Source organism: Chelonia mydas, chromosome 4, assembly GCF_015237465.2.
Source record: "Chelonia mydas isolate rCheMyd1 chromosome 4, rCheMyd1.pri.v2, whole genome shotgun sequence".
Taxonomy (NCBI): Eukaryota; Metazoa; Chordata; order Testudines; family Cheloniidae; genus Chelonia; species Chelonia mydas.
The window spans coordinates 20,515,306-20,538,335 of NC_057852.1; the positions used below are offsets into that span (position 1 = coordinate 20,515,306).

The following is a 23,030-nucleotide window of genomic DNA, read 5'->3' on the forward strand; positions in this document are numbered from 1 at the left end:
TGACAGAAACAGACTCTCAGCACAGTTAAGATATGCAGTGACAAAAATCAAGAACTTGGTGAAGCTTGTTCTTTAAATGCAAAAGGGGAGAATTTAAATCCATTCAGTGAAAAGGTGAATGATAGGCTTACATTGACACAGAACCTTTCACATAAGGCATGTTTATCACAAGCTTTACAAACTGTGACAATAGTAGAAAAGGGATAAGACTTATAGCTTCTGTATCTGGATTTCAACACACACATTTCTACTGTTTTGGATCTAAGTTTTTGTTACTGTTCATTCTAGACAAGGATAGGCTGCAAAATTTAGATACAGATGAGGATTTGGATTCCAGCCTCACCCTCCAAAGTTCAGGAGGTTTAGAGCCAGAGTTTTGTTTTGGACCCATTGCTGTTGAAAAAGAATCCCTATTGAAATGCACCAGTTGTCTGACACACACCAGTTGTTCCATAGCACACAGTAACACTAACACTATAGGTTTCAGAGTAGCAGCCGTGTTAGTCTGTATTCGCAAAAAGAAAAGGAGTACTTGTGGCACCTTAGAGACTAACCAATTTATTTGAGCATGAGCTTTCGTGAGCTACAGCATCCGATGAAGTGAGCTGTAGCTCATGAAAGCTTATGCTCAAATAAATTGGTTAGTCTCTAAGGTGCCACAAGTACTCCTTTTCTTTTTACTAACACTATAGTTTAGGAAGAAAGTGAAGACAGCTTTGTCCAATTAAAATTGGAGGGGGGATTTTAGGTACACAGACTGGAATTATCAACTTCCAATTTGTTCAGGGCACTGGAATTTATATCTCTATTCTTGCAAAAACTGGCCAAGGAAGTTTAATGACCAGAAGTAGTCAGCACCACTTCTACAGCTTTGGTTCAGTGTAGACTGACTCAGGGGCAAGACTGTCTAACGAATCACCATGGCACTTCCTAGCAAATGTATATTTTCTTTGGAAGTCTGTCATACTAGTATTAGCTAGACCCAAGACCACTGGGCTTACAAGATCTAACAATTTCCATATCCACTTCATCATGTATATTCAAATGCGATGTTGAAAAATGTTTAGTTATTCACATCCCAACCTCCACCAGAAACTAAAATACAGGGCAAACAGGTCAGAGAGGGACAAAGTGTATAATGTCACTGCTTTAACCCTGGTACATTATCTTGTATCACAATGGTGAAAAATTACAAGAGGCAGCATTACAACAGAGCAATACAGTTAGCACAACAAAGACCCTTCAGGGAGGCCATAGAACGTGTCAAAGTAGAAACTAACTTGCACAAAGTAGTAATTTATAGCACACTCAGTCTCTGCACTACGTTAAAACTGCAGAAGATTCTCCAACAAGACAGCTAAGATATTCCAAGAGATTTGCATAATCAACATCTAAGGCTGTTGACAGGTTAGCAATGACTATCGAAGATTCTGCTATAGCTTCAACCAAGAGGAAATAAGTCTTTGCAGACTTTAAGCAGGAAAAAAAAAGTGTATTGCCAAAGTTATCATGTGCTGGTATCTTCCTTGTAAATGAACCAAAAGCCATTCTGACACCCGCTTTTTAGCCAAGAGCAGAAAGTTAGAAATTGGATTGATGTTCAGGCAAAAGTGAAACTTTTTTTTATTTAAGCAACAATTCATGTCTTAAAACCATGCCAAACTACTGGAAGTCGAAGTCAAAGTCAAACTGAGGGTTGATCTACTGGATTCAATACACTCTTCTGCAAGGCATATAGGAAAATGATAGAAAGAACAGATTGCTAAAGTGCATGCTGCTGTACAACCCCTCCTCATGCAGATACCCCCTCCTCAGTGTAGATGCAATTCAGTCAGCTTTCTAACGGATGAAGCAAGCAAAATCCAACTGAGATAAATTCTCTCTGGAAAGTAATTACTCAATGACTCACAATTAGCCACCTGAAGGTGTGTCAGCAGGAACAGATGGAAATTTAAGGTTTAATAAACGGTCAATAGTAAAATCAAGAGTCATTGGTTTAATTTTCCTCCTAGAAATGAGATCTGTAAATTAAGGCACCCTAGAAGTAGTCAGGCCCTTTCAATACTTAGACACACATGACCTGTACAAAATACAATAAATATTCATTCAATCCATTTTCCGCTATTTATGCTAACATGTAATCTTCCTTCCTTTCATATCTGCTATGAACTGAATGGGGTCTCTGAATGATAGAAAAATGGTATCAAATCAGCTCACTAATGATTCACTGCCCAGGTGCTGAGACACAATTCTATAGTGTGCTGCGCATGTTGGAAGAACAAGACATAGCATGTCTTAAAGAAGAAATCCTTGTGGCAGGACAGATGGAGATAACAGCTGAGGAAATTGATGTTCAGCAGGTTTGTTAACTACAAGTCAGCTGGGCAAAGAGCTAGAAGTGTGAACAGAAAAGAGACATTCTAAAAAGATGCAATTCAGACACAGACAACAAATTAGAACAAATAACTGGGTCAAAAAAACTGATTGCTTTAAATTTGAACTATCACTAGCCAACGCATTGCTCCTTCTCCAGGCGATCCCTCTGTCACGTGAAGTGCTGCAAAGACGCAACGCTATGTTCACTTTGGGTCAGGTTCTTCCAGATTTACTCACGTTGAACTGCACCTTATTCCACTAAAATCAATGGGGGAATTTCTGGAACATGGAATTACTCAGCACAAGTCAGGGTGGCAGAATCTGACCTTTCAATAATAATAGTGTGGGCCTGATTCTCCATTTCCTCGCACCTTATGTAGACATGTACACATTTGTTGAGTGCAAAATGGGCCTGAAATGCTTCCACCAGTGGAAGGGAGCAGAGAAACTGATCTGGTAGAATTTCATACCCACTTTGTTTGCAGTGTTGTTGTAGCCATGTTGGTCCCAGGATATGAGAGAGACAAGGTGGGCCAGGTAATATCTTTTACTGGATCAACTTCTGTTGGTGAAAGAGACACGCTTTCAAGCTCCACAGAGCTCTTCTTCTTCCACTTTGCACAGGTATAACTGGTGACACAAGGTGAAGGGCAGTAGAGAATCAGGTGCCCACAGATACATACTGTAACAATACAGTACAACTTGAAATGTGAGACAGTTCCCCTGTGCTGTAAACTGCATGGGGCCTCCATTCAAAGGATATCCCCTTTGAAAAGCTTTCTTATTTTAATTAATAATTTTGGACATGAGAAGGATAAAAAGTGATCCGTTGCTTGCTAAATTCACCAGAATCTCTTCTTTTTCTTCAATAGGCACCGGATCAGACCCTTAATGGTTGCCAAATGGTTGCCACTGTGTCCTTGTTGGACATGATGAAAATCAACCAGAAAAGCTTGTTCCATCCATAAGTGCTACAACATTATTGTTCTGACTTTGCATACTGGATTTCAGGGCACTTTCCTCTCTCCCCTGTCCTAGGCTCAGCTCTGTACAGGCTATAAAAAGATAAAGCTTTCCTTGTGGATGTAGATTTTAGTGCAAACTTTCCCAAAGTACAGAGACAGTTCGGATCCAGGATTCCAGTTGTTAACCACCTCTAGTACATGTATTAATCACAAAGATCTGGGAAAACAGTACAAATCTTTTGCTTAGTAAACAATAGTGGGGCTTTTTATACTTTCATATACTTCACAGCTACATGTCACAGCATAAAATGATTACGTGTTCGCTGATTTCATCCAAAAGCAGAAGCAAAAGTAGCAACGCTGTGAAAAAAGCCACTCTTGTAGCATTCCTAGCTCAATCAAAACCAGAAAATACTGGAAATCTCCAAAGTCAGCATTGCCCTCTGAAATTTTCAACCTTATTTCCTGAGCAAAAAAGGTTTACACAAGCCCCTAAGCATTCCAGGTGCTTATCCATAATTATCTTCCAAGCCTTTAGAGAATCATGAAGCACAACAATTTCCTTATCCATATTTCTGACTGACAAAGCACAACCAAAGCCGAGGATATAAAAAGTTCCCTTGTGCATTTAAACATTTCTAATTATAATTCAATTCATTGTTATATAACATCGTTCCGAAGCAATTTCTCAAAAGATAAAATAAGTGGATTAAGTTTTACAATACTGGATACAGTGACTCTCATACAGGCAAGAAGTCAAAATGAGAAATAAAATGGACCAGAGCAATAAAAGCCAAAACTGTAATTTACATCTTTATCTATACAAGTCTTTCTTCTAAAAAAAAAAAATCCCACTTATGGTAATGGTGTGGACAACTAGTGTGAAAATGTCTCTGATGGCTACTGGCATTTCTATCAGTACATCAGGAAATTAGATGAGAAGGATTAGATGACACAGTGGTAAGAAGATCTGTCAGTCATTGCCATTTTGTCACATTACTGATCCCACCACAGCTGCGGCTGGTGGAGCAGGCCTGGAGTCAGCAATGATGGGAGATTGTTCAGAAAGAAGGGTAGAATTGTCACAGTGAGGTGTAAAGGAGGCATATGAGAATGAAACAGAATAAGATGAGCAGGGTTTAGCACAAAACATAGGCTAAGGTGAAGTTCAGGAGAGAGAGGAAGAGATGTGGCAACTTGGAAGTTTATGAAAAGGACCTCTATCTCTTCTACAGTTAGAGGAAGCAGTACACCATCAATCAGTGACCTTGAATTGTACAGGGTTGGACAGAGAGGAATGCCAAGACTGAAAGAATGGCGTGAACGAGCAAGGAGAGAGTAGATATGAAGACAGAGAACAAGAGAGTGCAAGCAAGTCTATGGGAGTTCCAAAAAGCACTGAAGCCATTGTGAATTAAATTCAGAAATGGGGATGTAATTCAATAAAGACGACCAAGGAAGGGGTCGTCTGGATACGTAGAACAGGCATCTGGAAGTGAAATATGCGCATGTTTGTAAAATAAATTTGGCAGCATGTCAAATATTTTAATTTTCAGATTAAAATACTTTTAAAAAGTAAGCAAAAAAGCCAATAGAAATTAAAGGATATATTCAACTAATTTGTTTGGGGTATAAGGAATAGATGGTGCAAAAGCAAATGTAACTCAAATATAGAGTGTATATATATATTTTTTCAAAGTACACTAATTTCAGCATGTACAGTAAGATGTTTCATTTGGAACACTTCTGTAATAATGCCTTTAGACTTGGCTTTGCAAGGTGCTAAGTTCCCTTAACTTCCTTAGTTACTACATAGATAGTGGTCATTACCTTGTAGGATTGGGCCCTACATTTATCATATCATCACAGATTTTTTTCAAATGAAGCTAACTAGTGACATAGCTAAATAATGTCCTGTCATGAGAAATGCTCAGAAGCGCCATGTGTTATTATAGCCACACTGTACTATTTCCAATGGAAATAATGTTGCTAAGATGATAATTAAAAACTCACATCTTGATTTTGCACGTAATAGTATGTCCAGACAAATTACCTGGGGGAGAATGTGTTCTTCAGTTGGGCTGGCAGGAGGAATGGTGCATCTGGGACATTGCAATAAATGGAAGAGGACTCAAAGGTCAAGAAGTGGGGAAACCAGCATTACCAAAGAGTAGATAAACATTCTCCAGGACTAGATTTCAGAGTAGCAGCCATGTTAGTCTGTATTCGCAAAAAGAAAAGGAGTACCTGTGGCACCTTAGAGACTAACAAATTTATTTGAGCATAAGCTTTCGTGAGCTACAGCTCACTTCATTGGATGCATAAAAGTGGAAAATGCAGTGAGGATGTTTTTATACACACAGACATTGTAAGGAGAGTGATCACTTTAGATAAGCTATTACCAGCAGGAGAGTGGGGTGGGGGAAGAAAACCTTTTGAAGTGATAAACACCCATTTTTTCATGGTCTGTGTGTATAAAAACATCCTCACTGTATTTTCCACTTTTATGCATCCGATGAAGTGAGCTGTAGCTCATGAAAGCTTATGCTCAAATAAATTGGTTAGGTCTCTAAGGTGCCACAAGTACTCCTTTTCTTTCTCCAGGACTAGTTTACTGTTGCTTCCCTTTTCTGTAAACTGTTAAAAAGAAGGTTTCCAGGAAGAATGAGAATGAGGAAGGGAAGGAGGTATTCCCTAGGGGAAAGAAACAAGATAAATGTAGTGTTCAGGCTATATGCTAGAATTATGATCACTTTGTCATTCATTGAGAGCAGGGGACTTCAGAAGCAGGATTTTGAGTTCACTAATATGGTGGCTGCGGAAAGTGGCGGCCAGCACATCCCTCAGCCCATGCCGCTTACCGCAGCCCCCATTGGCCGGAATGGCGAACTGCAGCCAGAGGGAGCTGCGATCGGCCAAACCTGCAGACGCTGCAGGTAAACAAACAGTCCCGGCCCACCAGAGGATTTCCCTGATTGGCCGCGTGCCAAAGGTTGCTGATCCCTGCACTAGGTAATAGTGAACTTTGGCCCCAAATCAGGAAAGCACTTAAATAACCATTTAACTTAAAACATCCTTCAAATCCCACTGACTTCAATGGGACCCAAGCAAGGGTTTAAGAGCTTTCCTGAGTTGGGAGCTTAGTTTTGCTTCCTGTTTAGTTCTGCCTGTCTCCACCATATGGTATATGTTTACTAGTAAGGTATAATGTAAACTTGAAAAGTCTTGCTTGTTTTTTTCAGGGCATGATTGGTAGGGCTGAAAGAAATATTATGGCTGCATTTTACAGTACTGAGGTGAAAGCAAATTAAATGTCCATGCTTCACTTACCGCCTCCACTTCTGCAGGGTCATACCACACATTAATGTATGGATGCTGTAAGGCTTCATCCACTGATATCCGCTTGGCTGGGTCAATCACCAACATCTTTGACAAAAGGTCCCTGGCTTGGCTGGCTAGAGCAATGAAACCAGAGGAACACAATGTCAGTACAAAATTACTACATGCAGGTATTGGTTAACTTTTGTAAAAAAATAAGTAGGGCAATTTGTTCCCTCCAATTATTCTTCATTTGGATGAAATTCTGCCACTCCTCAATACAGCAAGAGATCCAAATATACGCAGAGGATGAATAAAGAGCCAGCACAAGACTTGCACGTTACATAAGTCTCATGTATGCCCTCAAAATGGGTCCAAAAATGCTGATTAATCAAAACAATTTTTTTGTGGGACAGAGTTGGTTTTGATCAAATTTCAACTCAGAATAATTTTGGAGAAAAAGCTTTGAAATTGGCAAAATATTTTGTTTCTCCATGGGCACAAAACATTCTGGTTTTCCAGTTCAAAAGGACTTTTCATTTTAAAATTTAAGCTAATTATATTTTTAAAATATTTTAAAATAAAGTGGGTTGAAAGGGAAATGAAACTGACCCAAACTGATTTAATTTCCAGATTTTTGGTTTGAGATTGATTTTTCTTCCTGATAACGGATGGGAAACTTTTTCAAGTCCTCAAAACTTTTTGCTGGATAGCTCTAGTCCCAGCTCTATCCCCTTTACTCTGCCCTGGGCTGGCAGCAGGAAGAAGGGTGTTATGGGAGTTCCTATACCAGCTATACATCGTCAGCGGTTCCCACTTGCATTGAGGCTTTTCTCCTGGGACCAGATACACTAAATCTGCAGCCAGAAACTGCGAGCTGTGCAGTGCAAATCAGCCATACTGATGACCCTGAGGACCTGGTGTGTGGACCCTGGTTTGGGTTTGCAAGATCCCCTTCATTGAGGTTTTTATTTTGGAAAACCAAACCCAAGAACAGGAGTAGCTCTGGAATCCATTTATTCAAACAACAACAAAGTTCTGGGAGTTTAGATAAAAGTTTTAGTTTTCTCCCATATCTCTTGAGGAGAGTAATATTGAAATTCTGCCCCTACCAACAAGTATCTTTTCAAGTGAAGAAACATTTTATGGGTCACAGAAAGTAGAATCTCCCAGTGTACCAATATATGGCATTCTGATTGCTTGGACATTCACCACCATAGAGATGCTAGATAACATTGTTGATGAAGGCTCTGTCCAAATCCCGATACTCACTCAACTAGTGCTGAAACCAGTGGGCCATATCCTCAGCTGGTGTAAATAAGCATAGCCCCATTTACACTTGTGTTTGACTTCTGTAGAGCTATGCCAATTTACACTGACAGAACATACAGCTCAGTGCGCTTAGTCTTATTTGTCAAGAAAGTTGGAATTTGTCCAGCATGGTGTTGTAACACAGTTGAATATGGCAAGATTTCAGCAAAAGCTCACAATCTGTGAATTCTCTCTCCCTGATAACTAGCTGAATTTTTCCTATTTATAGCATAGGACCTGAATGGAGGCAGTTGTAGCAGTTGCTAAGTGAGTTACTATTCAGAGTGCCTGGGAACAAATTAGTTGGTAGTGGCAAATGGAATATGAGATTTAGCCAAGAGAGCAAAGTAACTCTCTATTCATTCTGACAGGAGTTTGAATAAGCATCAGATGGAAATTCATGCTGATGTCTGGCTGGGCAAGTATCCAACAAAGAAACAACCCCTAGTACCATGTGATGGTCTATACGAAGTACAAGCCAAAACCTCTAATCTGGGACCAGAGCCCATAGTATTCTGTATTCATAGCAAATATGCTGCCAATCAACCCACAAACTGATTTTTTTTCTTATCCCAGTATTGTTTTTTTCCCCCGACTGTCAATAAATTCACTGCAATCTTTTTTTTCTTTAAAGTTAACCAGATCACTTACTGCTAAGAGTACTGCACATATCATATTAAAACTGCTTTCTTGTTTGAAATCATTTACTATTATCTTACTTTTTATACCATTTGAAGTGGACCTCGAGTAGAAAACAAAGAACAAAAATAGATCAGTAACTACAAAAACACAACCCCTTCACCAAATGTATCTTATGTACCCCAGCACACTACTAAAGGTGACATCAAAGTGACTAGATATCATTATTTATTGTACTTTTTAGGAAGGTACGAGGATTCAGGATGTAAAAGTACCCTAGGACAGAGGAACCAAACAAGAAATAATCTTAAACACAGACATTCACTCTGTGCTTAAATAAAAGTGTGCTTCCTTTATCCAAGAGATAATTAGTTAACACAGTTTGATCATTATTCTCTGTGCATTAGCCCTAAATCCAATGAAAGACCACTATTCATTTTCTTTGTAGGAGGAGTACAGAAAAGGACTCAATGCATCCAAAAGCATTTGCTCAGACCTTTCACTTTGCTCCCAGATCTCAGACAACAGCCTTGCTATAAAACAGTTGTTAACTGGAAGAGCATTCTGGGTAATGTAATGACATGCAAATTGTAGGTGATTAAGAAACATTATGTGTCACTGCAGCAAGCAACCAGAGGAACCCATGTGTGCAAAATTGATGCACACTGGCAGTTTGAAAAGGTTCCAAAGCTGTGAATGGAAATCCTTTTTATACTCAACACACATTAATCATTGTTCCTTATTGAAAGTCAACATCCTGTTCAAGTTAATCATGGCTTCAATTTATGACTATAACCATCTTACCACATGCCACTGCATATATTGTACAATGGAAATATGTAGCCCCACTGTAATTAAGATATCATTCTGCTTCACATACCAAAACCCAGTTGCTCCATTTTTCATAGTCACAAAGCCACTTACAGGCAGATATTAAACTGCAACTACACCAAGAGCAATTTTAGCTGGTGGCATTGATACTTTTACTTTTCTTAGTAAACACACCATCACTTTTGTAGTCAGGGCTCTGGCTGCATTGACAGTTCTTTGTTTACAACAAAAGAAGATTTAATGCCACTTTGAGATCTCCTTGGGCTCCAGTATGTCAGAACAAAATTAATAAAAATTCAGGGTTTTCCAAACTTGTTTATGGTTCTATCAGAGTGCATAGCTGTACAGAATGAGTGCCATGAATCTGACATGCTTGATGTATTAATCAACATCAACATATGTACCCTAGAGGCCTGGATGCCCTCGCACCAAATTTCCCTCCAAATCATATTTAGAACTAACTCCTTGCTAGATAAAACCAATGCAAGTGTCTTGGTCATTACAGCACCTGAATCTGATCTGATAAATAAACCCCACAATGTTTTCATGAAAACATCAACTAGCTAAAACATTTTACTTTTTCTTTCTTTACCACACTTTAGATCTCAAGCACTTTTTCTTTTCCTCGCATCAAAGAGAACAGTTTTCAATAAACACATGGATGGAGACTAACTTTGCAGATATTAAAAGTGTTGTCCTCTTTTCTTTCTAGTATGTTTTTTTACATCCATGACTCTCCCTCATCTTAGCACTGAGAAAAAAAATTATGACCCACTATATGAAATGTGTTTCAAAGTACATTGAAAATCAATTAATCTCAGCTGGAGAAAAAACATTTTTTATTGTACTTGGTCATACATGCCCCATGCTCCCTCCTTGGACATACCTTTGAGTTTGTTGTGTTCTGAGTCGGCTGGGAAGAGAGAATCTGGGAAAAGTTTGGGGAAAGTGAGACCAGCATACTTAGGTCGGTTCTCAACGTAGTTCCGCACTGTGGGTTGTAGCTTCTTCATGAATTCTGGGCATGGTGTTCCCAGCTGCTCAATTACTTTATTCCACTGGTCAATATCTGAGGAGAGGTAGTTAAGGGGGAAAATGTGCAGCCTACTAGCTTTTTTGTTTGGCTGGTTTTTAGCAACCCATAAAGGTACTTAATTCCCTCCCAAGATACTTCTCAATCAATGTCTTGGTTCATCATCATGACTTGAAGCTTTATAAGCCATAATGGGTGAGACATTTATAGCACCTAGCCTACTGGTGGACACTGCACAAACAAATATTAATAGTAATAGCTGGACCCCTCACAATATAAAACTCTCTCCCTGTTGGTCCTGGATGCTAGTCTATTTCTGTTTTTAAATCCTAGCTTAATGGCTACTGTCTCTTACACCTGTGTAACCCCATAGACATCAGTAGGGCTACATGGGTATAACAAATCTTATTTGTTCAGCTGGGCATATCAATCATAACTGTCACATTGTGTAGAGTGGTACCCAGTAGAGTGAAAAGGGTGTGAAAAGAGTTCTGCAAGGGGAGAAGTTACCCCTAACTTGTTTTCTCCTTTCTTCATGAGCGATCAATAATTTGTGAAGGACATTTTATTTGGGAATAAACATGTTATGTGACGGAAAAGACACATTTGCCAGAAGTTCCTGGAGATGCATACATAAACTGAAATGCTGCATACTTGCATCTTTATTCTTCCCAGCCATTTATCAGTTCCTAGTTTTATAAGAACAACAACAAAAACTGTTTGGCAAATTGTTGTAAAAATGTAATGTGTTTTCTTGATTGTTCACCATTTCCTCTAACAATTATTTTCTATCGGTACACAACGTACCAGTTATACACAAATATTTCTCTTTTGTTTTCCTCAAACATGGCAAAAAACAAGAAACAGTTGTTATGCCTTCATCATGAATGCTAGCTTCCACATGCTTTCATACGCCACCAAGAAACCCTCTCTCTTATTCGAGGGCAATGCTTTTAGCTTTCCTGGAGTACCAATGAGCATATCTGCTGAACGGATTTGTCACACTTCTAGACATGTTCAGAATATGCCCTACTGTGTCAAAAAAAAAGGGGAGGGGGAATGACAATGTTTGATCAAGGATATTGCCTTTAAAACCAGTCCCACCTCCCTAACACAGCCCCTGCATTCATCAGGCTAAGGATTTGAAGAACGCGTGAAATAATATATGAATAGACACAGTGATGCACACGTTTCTACCAAGAGACTGTCACAAGCATGTAGCTAAGGAAGCCTCATGGGAACCCATTAGAAAGAAAACATTCATTTTAGAAAGTCTATTTCTGATGCAGCACAGTATGAAGATAACCTTGTTTTCATTATTGTTAATTGTTTATTTACAGTAGTGCCCACTCTGTGCTAAAAGATTTCCAAACACTCAAAAAGAACAGCCTCCGCTCTGAGGAGCTCACAATCTAAGGGCAGAAAAGAGGCCAGATGAAAGGGCACAAAATTATACACAATTTGCATTAGAGATGGCTGAAAAACTGGAACATTTGGGGTTTGAAGTTTCCATGAAAAATGTCTCCTTTGTTGTCAGAAAATTTCAAAATTCAATTTTTTTCAATCAACTGGCTAAAAAGTGGGATGAATTTTTCATGAAAATTTTGTCCCCCATTTTCACTGGAAAATGTAGAAATTCAAAAATTTTGTACCATCTCTAATTTGTATACAGGTCAACATGATTCCCTGTGGATTGCATGGCAGAAGTGAGTCTTTAAGAGGGGCTTTAAATATGGGTTTTGCAATATAAACTCATGGAGGTTGCACTATGTATAGAAAACATGAAGATAACTGTGTGATAAGGTTGTACCATGGGAGATCACATGGAAGAGGGCACAGAAGTGAAAGTGTGAGCAACTAAAAATGGGTAGACAAGGATGGGAACACTGGTGGAGCAGAAGGTATGGAGAAAACATGAAGCTTGATGAGGAAAGATAAGTAGGAGGGGCCAAATTATGCAGAGCTCTGAAGGTGGTGGGAAGATGCTTACAGTTGATTTGACAGCAAATGAAAAGCCAGTGGAAGTATTCAAAGAGAGGAGGAGTTATATGAGCAAAGGAAGGGAGTTTAGTGACTGCATTGTCTATGAACTGGTGGGGTCAATGTGTATATTTGAGAGGCCAATAATCAAGGCAGGATATAATGAGGGCCTGAATGAGAGATTTGACTGTGAAGATGAAAAAAACAGGATCGATTTTAGAGACACTGAGGAGGAAGATATGTTCGGATTTGGATGTTTGGGGCATGGGAGAGGATTGTCGTCCTGAGGGACAGGGAAGATGGGGGTGATGTTGACAGTGACTGAGAAGGGGAAAGTAGAGAATGTTAGGGAGGGAAGTTCTGTTCCGCATGTATTCAGTCTAAGCAGACAAGAAGACATCTGAGAGGAGACAGACAGGCTGAGATGTGGGATGACATTACCCACAGACAGGTGTAAAGTTAGTAAAAGATGAAAGACAAATCTTGGGCAACCCCACTGAGAGTCGGAAAGGGGAAAAAGGGCAATTACTTATAATCTTCTAAATGGTGTTGTGTGTACGCAGCAACTTCCAGCATGGCTCTCATTTTCATGGTCAGTAATTGCTATCGTTTATGTCATCTTGGAACCTCCTCCACCACAGAACTCAGGAGTACTATTTCAAAACTTCTGAAAAGCTTTGGGGACAGAAATAAGTCTCCTTCCAACTAAACTACTGAATGAAAGTAATGCAACAACACCCGCAAAATCAATATAATTATCAAAGTTACATCATCATGAGGTACCATCTCACCTGTTTTTAACTTCTCTTACAAGTTCAAGGTTTGTTTGTTTTTTATATGAGTGATTGCTCTTTGTCTGGTTCTTACTTCTGGACTAATGCTAAGCAAATTGTACACAAAATTATTTGTGAACATTTGGTTAAGTAAAAATAATAATTACACTTTGAGAAAATGCAATAGCCCTTTTATTTTGCTTCCTGTGAGCATTCAGATAATGAAACTTTTTGTTGATAAACATTTTAATGTAAAGAGAAAGTATTGCAAATACATATTCATGCCAGTATTCACATATGTATTCATGCTGGCCAGCTTAGAAAGCTCTCTGTAAGTTTTGGAGTCATTCCCATTAAGGGACATTTCCTGTTTGTTCATTATTAAAAAACAGTGCTACATGCAAAAATATTTCAGCTCATCAATTATCTGTGAACTATTCACTCACCTTTCTTAAATTATTCTTCTTCTTGTGTTCTGGAGAGTTATCACATGGTACTGGTTCTGTTCCCTGACTTGATGATTCCCAAACTCATAAGAGAATTTTCACAATAACTGCTGAACACTTCACATGTGTTTTCAAAGTGAAGTTTCATTTTTTGGTTCAAAATGACATTTCATTTTTTAAAATAGTTAATTTATAATAAAAATGGTTTTAAAACTTTAAAAATGTTGAATCTGAAATGAAGTATTTTGAAATTACTAAAATAAAAATGTTTCAGGCGACCCAATCTGGATTTTTTATAATACGATTTCTATCCCGATTCCTGACAGGAAAAATTTAAAATTTTTGAAATTTCATAGGATGGAAAACCTGTTTCCTGCCCTGCTCTAATTAACACAGCAGAAGCCAATATACAATATACTGGGCTCATGACAGAGAGGGGAGGCATTGCTGTCCAGTTATTGGAACAGGAGACCAGGAGACAAAATTTGAGTTCTACTTCCATTCCCGCCAGTGTCTTACTATATGAACTTAAACCACCCACTTCAGTTCTTTGTACTTCAGTTTACCCATCTGTAAAATGATTATAGGAGTGCAGGTTTAGAGTAGCAGCCGTGTTAGTCTGTATCCGCAAAAAGAACAGGAGTACTTGTGGCACCTTAGAGACTAATAAATTTATTAGAGGAGTGCAGTGAGGCTTAATTAATTGTTTAAAAAAATTAAAACAAAAAACTGAGCTCCTCATATGAAAAGGGCTTTCTACATGTAAAGTATTGTCATTACTATATGTAATAAACAATTTTTAATATCTAACTTTTAAATCCATAACAATGTACTGATTAGGAGTTGTTTTTGTAGCAGATATAACATCAATCAGATACCTAGTATGCAAATGACAACATCAAACATTGCAAACTTCACGTTTTTCACAAGGAAACCCCTTAAAGAGCTGCTGATGCTTCATGGAAAAACAGAATTACTTGGGAAATGTGCATGAATAGGGTTTTTATTCCTTAAGATTTCCTTCTGTTGTCTTCCACTTGAATAAATCTATGATTTGTGTCATCATAGCATAGGATCAGAATTTCAAAGGAAGAATAGATAGCAGAAACGGATGAGTTCTGTAAAACAAAAAAGCTGCTTTTATAGATAAATCCCTAGTAATAAAAGATGGGGAAAGAAAAGTACAAGAGAAAAATGAGTCCAGATTGCTGCTTGCTTTACTCACACTAGTATATTTTAGTTCTACTGTTACTTCTTTCTATTTACCTTGTCCATTACTTTCCAAAAGTCAAATGCATGACAGGGTATAGTCATGATACAGTCGCATATTGGTCAGGCAGTAGCACCCCATTTCCGTGTCTGGTTTTGTAGAGTTACTGGGTCAAATTTATCCATGGTGAACTTTCTGGTGTAACTCCATTGACATAAATGGCTTTACACCAGGGGAAAATTTCTCATCCTAGATACCTTTCTACCCCAATGTTGATCGGAGATCAGTGACAAATACCCAGAGGGAAAATGGGACACATGTAAAGCGTGGTCAAATGCTGCAGTGACACAGCATCTAGATATTCATGGCTTGGAAAACCACTTGCTTACTTTCCACTGCAGAGGCAAAAAGCTTTCCCTGGCCAGCGGGCAGAAACAATGTCATCAATGCTGCAAAATATAAACTTTAATTTAAAACAAATGTCTAAGTTTGAGCCCTAGATGCACATGTCGTGGTCAAAAACAGAGATGATGTGAATGGTGGCTCTGTTGCACATCGGTAAATGGAAGTATGTGATGGTGAGTGTAACCTGCATGGCAACAGAAATGAGGTGAAGGGAGTGGCATCAGGAAACACTAACATTGTGATGATATATGCAGACTTAAGGTGAAGTAGGCTTCCCTGGGGCTCAATAAGGAAGAGTGCCTTTCATTAGTTTTGGGTAGTAGACAGGGAAATAATGATTTAGTTAATAAAGTGGGGGACCAATTCATATTTTAGGATAAATGCAGGGTCCAGATGTGTACATTACAATGTGTTTATGGTTTCAGGTACATTAATTATAATGCCTGCTTGGTCTTTGGCAGCGATTCAGAGTTTTGGATAGACTTTTCTTCTGGTGTATGGTATCTGATGGCACAAACAATTAATTAAATGTCAGGTAAGTGATGTAGCCATTCTAACACGGCAGCGTCATCCACAGATGTCAAGCACCATAAAATTGATAAAGAGTGCAATTCATAACCAGATGGCATGCTGTTTGTTCTTGAGCTCCACAGGGGCAGGATGGGGAGCTCTAGACCCCCAACAGTAAAGATGTAAGTTAAACCACCCATGAACACAACAGATCTTACTGTAACGAAGAAAGATCTTTCAGTTCGTATGGCTGCTCTGAGGGGCATGTGAGAGCTTATCCAGACAGGTTAGGCGACACAGATATGAGGTGCCTATCTGCCAAGAAACGTACCATCAATCCAAAATAGTGTCCCACATGACATGTTGCTGCTGTGCCTTAGAAAGATCATGTCTGACGTCCTGTCTGAGAGGCTCAACTATTTCAGAAAAGGGACGTCTTTGACTTTAACTACTATTTTTTATGGGGCTTTCCAATGAAATTGTGAAGTAAGCTGTCTTGATACGTAGCTGCGCCTAGTAATGCAGCCAGTAATGACTTCTCACCTAATTGCCAGGGAAACAGTGCCAACCAGGAGCAGAAGGTTGGAAACTGGAGTTGTCCAGCTCACACCAGTGAGGATACAAAGGCAGAGTTGATCATTAACTCCAATATCCACAATGACGACTGGAGACCCATGCTCCCAACACAGTATTCAGCAGGTGCAATAATTAAGGCATCGGTAGATGTCCATAAGGTTGCAGCGCTACTGCCCTAGGAGTTGACAACAAGCCTGTGGACTGAGAATGGTGAAGCTTTATCCCCAGATAAATAGGGTACACTTCAAAAACGATTGGCTGATTGCTCAGAAGGACCTGCAGCTGTCTATGAGCTAACTGGTTGGCAAAATGGAAACAAGATGATACTGTCTTTAGTGCATGGAGTTTAAGACACCACTTCAAAAAGTTCTGGGCCAAGGTGTCAAAGTACGATGACAGGCAGAACTCCAGCACCTCAAAGCTGCTTCTAGTTATTTCAAGCCAGATGTCATCAATGTACAGAAACTTAGTTGCCGAGGTGGGTGACAGGTCAGGCGTGTGTGTGTTGTACGCATGCATGCCTTCACACTGGCATCCTCCATTAACCCCCGAGGGGGGGGTGCGGAGAGACCAATCCTACTTGGCCTTTGGCACTCTGACAATCTTATAGCTGAATATAGAGGGGATCTCTGCCCCAAGCATGATATTCTTCAGCAGCTAGCCAACAATATGGTAATGGATGTTTTAATGCTTCAGGAAACCCATTCCATCCGATGAAGTGAGCTGTAGCTCACAAAAGCTTATGCTCAAATAAATTTGTTAGTTTCTAAGGAGCCACATGTCCTCCTTTTCTTTTTGCGAATACAGACTAACACGGCTGCTACTCTGAAACCATTCCACCAAGGACGCTCAGACACAGGAAGTCATGGTATATGGCGGCTGATGTGATTCTGGTTTACAAGGTCTTATATGAGACTTTGCTAAGTGCAACTACAAAGTCAATTCCATGTGGTTTTCATAGGACATATATCACTGGCTTCGATGTTTGTGACAACCTCTATCAAAAAGTCAGATAGTCTGTTTCACCTGAGGGGACAAAACAGGCTGCTAATATTCTAAGGGACTGTCTTAGCGTTAAGAGGCAGGAAAGGTGGCCCACACATATTGAAAGTCTAGATTTCATCCACTCAGGTGATAGGACTTGGGACTTTTTTGTGGCCATTGGGCAGAAGAGACCCCAACCTGTCCTACACGTTTCAGCAATGTGGAAATTCATCTTGCGGCCAATAACTTACCAGTAATTACAAACAGAGATCGTGATCAGAAGGTATCATCTGTTCTCAGAAACTTCAGTCAATCCCCCCAGCTGACTCCAGCTTACCCCACCCATTCATTAGGGAGGAATTGGAATCAGTGACTTTTCTTTCTTAAAACCTTACAAGGTTCCTAGGCTTGACAAAATCCAGGGAGAGTTCCTGCATCACATGAGCTGATCCTGTAGCAACTTTCAGCTAGGACTCTATAATACTTGTCTGGAATGCTGTACTGTTCCGAAGGTCTGGTGGCACTGGAAGAAAAGTGGATGACCTGAAGAACTATCAGTTGCGCTGATCAGAGTAACTTTTAAGTTACTTGAGAGACTGGTACTTAAAAGCTTTTAATTGACCCATAGTTACCACATTACCAGGCAGGGTTCTGAGCAGGCCAAAGTGCTGAGGATCAAATGATTAGACTGACATATTTTATGAAGGATGCCTTTGAGGCAGGACAGAAGATTTGTACAGTTTTTGTTGACCTTTCATCAGCACCAGTTTGGAACCATGAACTAGTCCTAAAATTATACTCCATGATCCCAGAGAAGAATCTTGTAGATTTTATTATGCATACGATTACTAACCAAACAGTGACTGTCAAGTATGAAGCTGGTTCAAGTCATCCATGTCATATGAACAATGGATTTCCCCGGGGATCTGTACTCATTCCGATGCTCTTTGGATAGACCAACATGGTAAACAAATGCCACGCTTGAACCACCAGGTCATGTATTCCTTAGGATATTCACAGCCTTGGGGAAAACATTTTTCACATTAAAATTTCTCTATTTTAATACATGACATTGTTACGCTGTGCTAATTGACTCGGACTTATTATTTAACATCAGAGTCATAAGTACACTCTTTAGAAAGTTACAGGTGACACTGAAGTATCACGGGCATTTATACAAAACCTATTTTTAAAAAAATTCTAAGGAAATTCCCTCCTCCCCAAAAATATTGTTATCTAATTTTAAATGTAAAAATACTGTTTATTAATATCAGGAGGAGACTTTAAAAGAAAGTTTTGTCAAACTACATGAATGTTGGAAAGCCAAGAAGTTGGAGGACTAAAAAACAAAACATATTAGAAAATACTGACATGTCACCCAAATCACCTTAACTTATTCCCCTCTATCTCTCTGACTCCAGAACAACCAAATTAAAGCAAAAAATAATTAAAGGCAATGGATATCTTAATCACATCAATGACTCCAAAACAGAGAGGGAATCTAAGTGGACTACCTTATTCTTGTGAGCAAGATTAATTACATGCAATTATGGCATTTTTGACTGAAATTAACAGGTACTTACATTGCTAGGGTGAAATAGTCCCGTCTTCTTTAAGACCATAGACATTCACCCACAAAAACAAAAACAAAAGCAAGATCTTTACATCTCTTCACAAAACGTGACCACATTTGAGTACAATCACTCAGGACAATACCCCAAAAGTACATGTGGTTGCAAATGTAAAAATGTCATAATCTGAGACTTCTAGCTACTGTGCCCAATTTCTTATTTATACTATGACAACTTTTGTCATTCTAAGGGCCAGATCCTCAACTGGTATAAATCATCACAGTTTTATTGAAGTCAACGACATTTTATGTCAACTGAGGATCTTGCCCAGGTAGTAAAAAGGGCCCTTGAAATAAGTATAAATATAATTTGCTGCAGCAGCATGAAGTGGACTTAGTGTAAATAAGAACGAGGCTCACTATGTCTAGGGCTACGGCTATTTGGTTCTTGCTCACATGATCAGGGTCTAATAGATCACCATATGCGAGGTCGGGAAAGAATATTCCACAGCTCAGATTGGTAGTGACCTTGGGGTTTTTTCAGCTTCTTCTGCAGTGTGGTGGTGTGGGTCACTTGCTAGGATTATCTGGGAATATCTCATTTAATCAATCCCCTGCATTGCAGGTGCCTCATGCATTGGTGCATTTCAGTTTCTCCTATTGTCTGCCTATGGCACATAACAGTCTAGTCTCCTGCCAGCTGTAATATTGGTCTTACGTTGGTCATTGAGTTTAGTATGCAGATGCTGAGTTGTGTTGGTGGCTATGATATACAGGAAGTCAGACTAGATGATCTGCTGGTCCTTTCTGGCCTTAAACTCTATGAGAAGACTTGAACCAAAATTAAATACATCACATGGAATGGTGTGACTGGGGACCACTATCATATCACAGATATATGAGCATAAAACACATACAGACCACTTACATATTCCATTGCTGCTCAACAGCACAGGAAAACTATGCACATATGTGGATTTAGTAGACTGACTTCCAAAAGTCCTTATCACAATCTTCTTCATCAAGAGTTCTTCAGCAAAATATCGTCAGCAAAACCCCAAGGGGCAACATGTGTGCATGATGGAAGCTTGGCAGGGGGCAAGCGCAAAGTTATCATTTGGGTGAGGGTTTATCTTTAGAGTGGATTCTTAAACTGGAATTTCCAAAATGTCCAACCCCTTTTTTAAACTATAACATTCTCTCAAGAGTTTTTTTTGCCATTACTAGTCAGTAAATAATCACAACCTTATCCAGAGATTAAAATATATATTTTCCTAAAGAAAAAAAATCTATACTGGGAAAATACATTAATATAAAATATTATTGCAAAGTTAAAATCGCACAGTTAAGCCATAACCAAGTCAGGAAATTCAGAAGTTAAGGTTGAATGTGCAGAAGTTAAGGTTAGCTCCGTCTCCTGGGGCACAGATCAATAATGATACTTGGCTCAATCTTCCTTACCTAACTCAGAGGAGTATTTCCACTGAAGCCACCTGTGAGAAAGGTGAGCAGAGTTTGTTCCACAGTTTTTAATCCAGATTTCGCTCACACACTTCAGTGGGGTTACCTACTTGAGTAAATTTAAGCCAATGGAACTAATCACACATCTATGGAGAGCAGGATTTGTCCCTAAGGGAAAACATACAGTGCCATTAGTTCTCAAAATAATAGAATCCTTTCTCCAACTGTAGACACATAATAATAATAATAAAAGAAAGACTGTGGTCCCCTAGTCAAAGACTGACCTCAGACAAACTACTTTAGTAGGAGCATGCTCAGCATCAATGGAACCTTCAGGGAGTTTAGCTACTAAAATTTAAGAAGTCTTTGCCAAGCACGTGCAAATTGCAATTTTTCGAATTGGCCAGAGAGTGGCGAATTTTCAGAAAGATAAGAAAAGGCATATCCCTGAAACATAAGGCCACCCCCTGCCAAATTTCAAGTCCCTGCTAAGAGGATGGTCACCAGAATTTTTTAACACAGGCAAAGCAACGCATTTTTTTCCCTAGCCTCATTCTTGGAAATGGCTTAACTGTTTTTGCTAAAATATTAAAAAAACATTGGCCCTGAGGCAGATAAATGATATGGATAATTTCAGCCCACATGGTTAGATTTGGCAAAGTTATAAGCAACTGAAAACAAGATCTTATAATGGGAATTGTCAGTGAACCCGAATAATAGGCGGTGCTACCAGCCCCACCTATAATACATACATAGATACCCACACACCCATACCTTTCTGAAGTAATCGAATAAACTGCATTTAATTTTCACCTTTTTACTTTTTTCCATCTGTGTTCTCATTTTCTCTTTCACGTGCTCTCTCATAGCTCTATCTACACACCATTCCTACAGTGAAAGAGAAAACTATTGACACTAGGTCCTTTATCAGTCCCGTTTCACTTTATCAGTAGTGATCATGTGTGGTGGAAAAAGGTACATATGCTGTTTCTTTATCTGTAAATGTGTCAACTGTGCTCCAAAATTACAGAAGACCAATGTCTAGAATGGGCAACATTTAGTCTTGGACAAACAACAGGTTTGAACTCAGATATCTTGTGATTCATCAGGATAGAAATGGGAGCTTTTAAATTAGCAGCTAAACCATTAGAAATCTGAAAAATCTCCTTTTCCTATGGTATAAGGCATTTGTTCTTAGCCTTGTTAGACTCTGATGTCAAACCACATGTAACATTATTAATTATAGAAAAAACGATTCTAGGTCACTTTTAAAGGCTTCTAAAATGGATTTGATACACTTCCATCCTTGAGTCCTGTACAGTTGGATGCCTGGTATAAGGCACCTGGTTTTCCAGATGGAAGCAATTATTTTTAAAATCACTAAGACAGTTCCAAAATAGTTTTAAAAAATTATGTGGCATACACAGAATTAATGATTGTGTGGTGGAATATGGCTTCACAAATGCTGAGTCATATGGCCATCCCATACTCATGCCAATAAAAGTTTACATACGACACCATCAGATATTCCCCATACATTGTAGTTATATACATTCCCATATGCATTCACACCACTGCATTCACAAACTTCCTAGTGAAAGGTTACAAAATTTGTTTGGAAGTTGTTCTTAAAAAAAAATAAAGCTATGCATAACCTTCGCTTTCATAGCTAACCACAGGAATTAGGGTGAGTAAGGCACCCGCTCCTCCTTTGTGCAGGTTACTCAAATCACAGGTAGCATTGTGGGAACAAGAGCATTCTTTGTGGGGCTGCTATGTCCCTTCTCCCCTTACCCAAGAAAGTGGAGTACATGAAAAACAAGAGGAAACTAGGAGGCAGAATCTTGCTCAGAGCTGGTGAAAAAGCCACAATTCATCCCTTAATTGAAGGTCCTGAATTGTAGGCCCTCAACCATAAATTCCAGTGTTGCTGCAACTGAGATTGGACAGAGGCAAATACGGTACCAAAAAAGTGTTCCACCTCCTATTAACCAGCTGCTATAAACTGTAGCACAGCCGAACCCTGAAAACGCTAGGAAAGTAGTGCAGCTTTTTACAATTGTGGGCCAATGAAGACCGAAGGGTCTGTTAACGATGTAAAACTTCCTTCTACAATTTGATCATTTCCCAGAGACGGCTAAATTCTGCTCTCGGTAACACTTGTGTACACCCAATTCATTTGGAGCGTTTACAATGTTAAGACAGAGCTAGTACCTGCTCGCAATTTGTCCACAATCATATTTGATTGTACTATTTGCAATTCTAGCTATTTTGGTTTGTTACATAAGCCATCCAATTCAGACAACAGAAACAATATCATGTGACTTATATACCAAACCAAACTCACGTGACTTGCAAACTGTGAATTTTATAATCAAACATAAAATTTAAAATTCGCATTTGGTGAATATTCAGGCTTTTGAATTTGCAATCACAGATGCTGACTCCATGGGTGCTCCGGGGCTCAAGCATCTAAGGAAAGAAATAGCAGGTGCTCAGCACCCACAAGCCACTGTGGTTCCAGGGCTCCTGGCCGGCTACCGATCAGCTGTTTGGCAAGCTCAGGGTTGGCCAGCAAAGCAGCAAGCAGCTGGCAGGAGGCGCTCGGGGGAGGTGGAGAGGAGTGTGTCAGCAACAGGTGA

General features: G+C 39.3%; 1 protein-coding gene across 18 annotated transcripts in view; it reads right to left on the reverse strand.

Annotated features, from left to right (window-relative positions):
- Positions 1-23,030, reverse strand: part of MAPK10 (mitogen-activated protein kinase 10) — a 318,269-nt gene that overhangs the window by 38,494 nt on the left and 256,745 nt on the right. For 17 of the 18 annotated variants that reach the window (XM_043545070.1, XM_043545075.1, XM_043545072.1 and 14 more), the window contains 2 exons: positions 10,327-10,509; positions 6,672-6,796 (listed from right to left, as the gene is read on the reverse strand). In XM_043545070.1, coding sequence (XP_043401005.1) covers positions 6,672-6,796; positions 10,327-10,509 — 308 coding nt within the window. Of the gene's footprint in view, positions 1-6,671; positions 6,797-10,326; positions 10,510-21,182; positions 21,277-23,030 lie in introns of those variants that run through there. The other variant, XM_043545085.1, reaches the window with a different exon arrangement.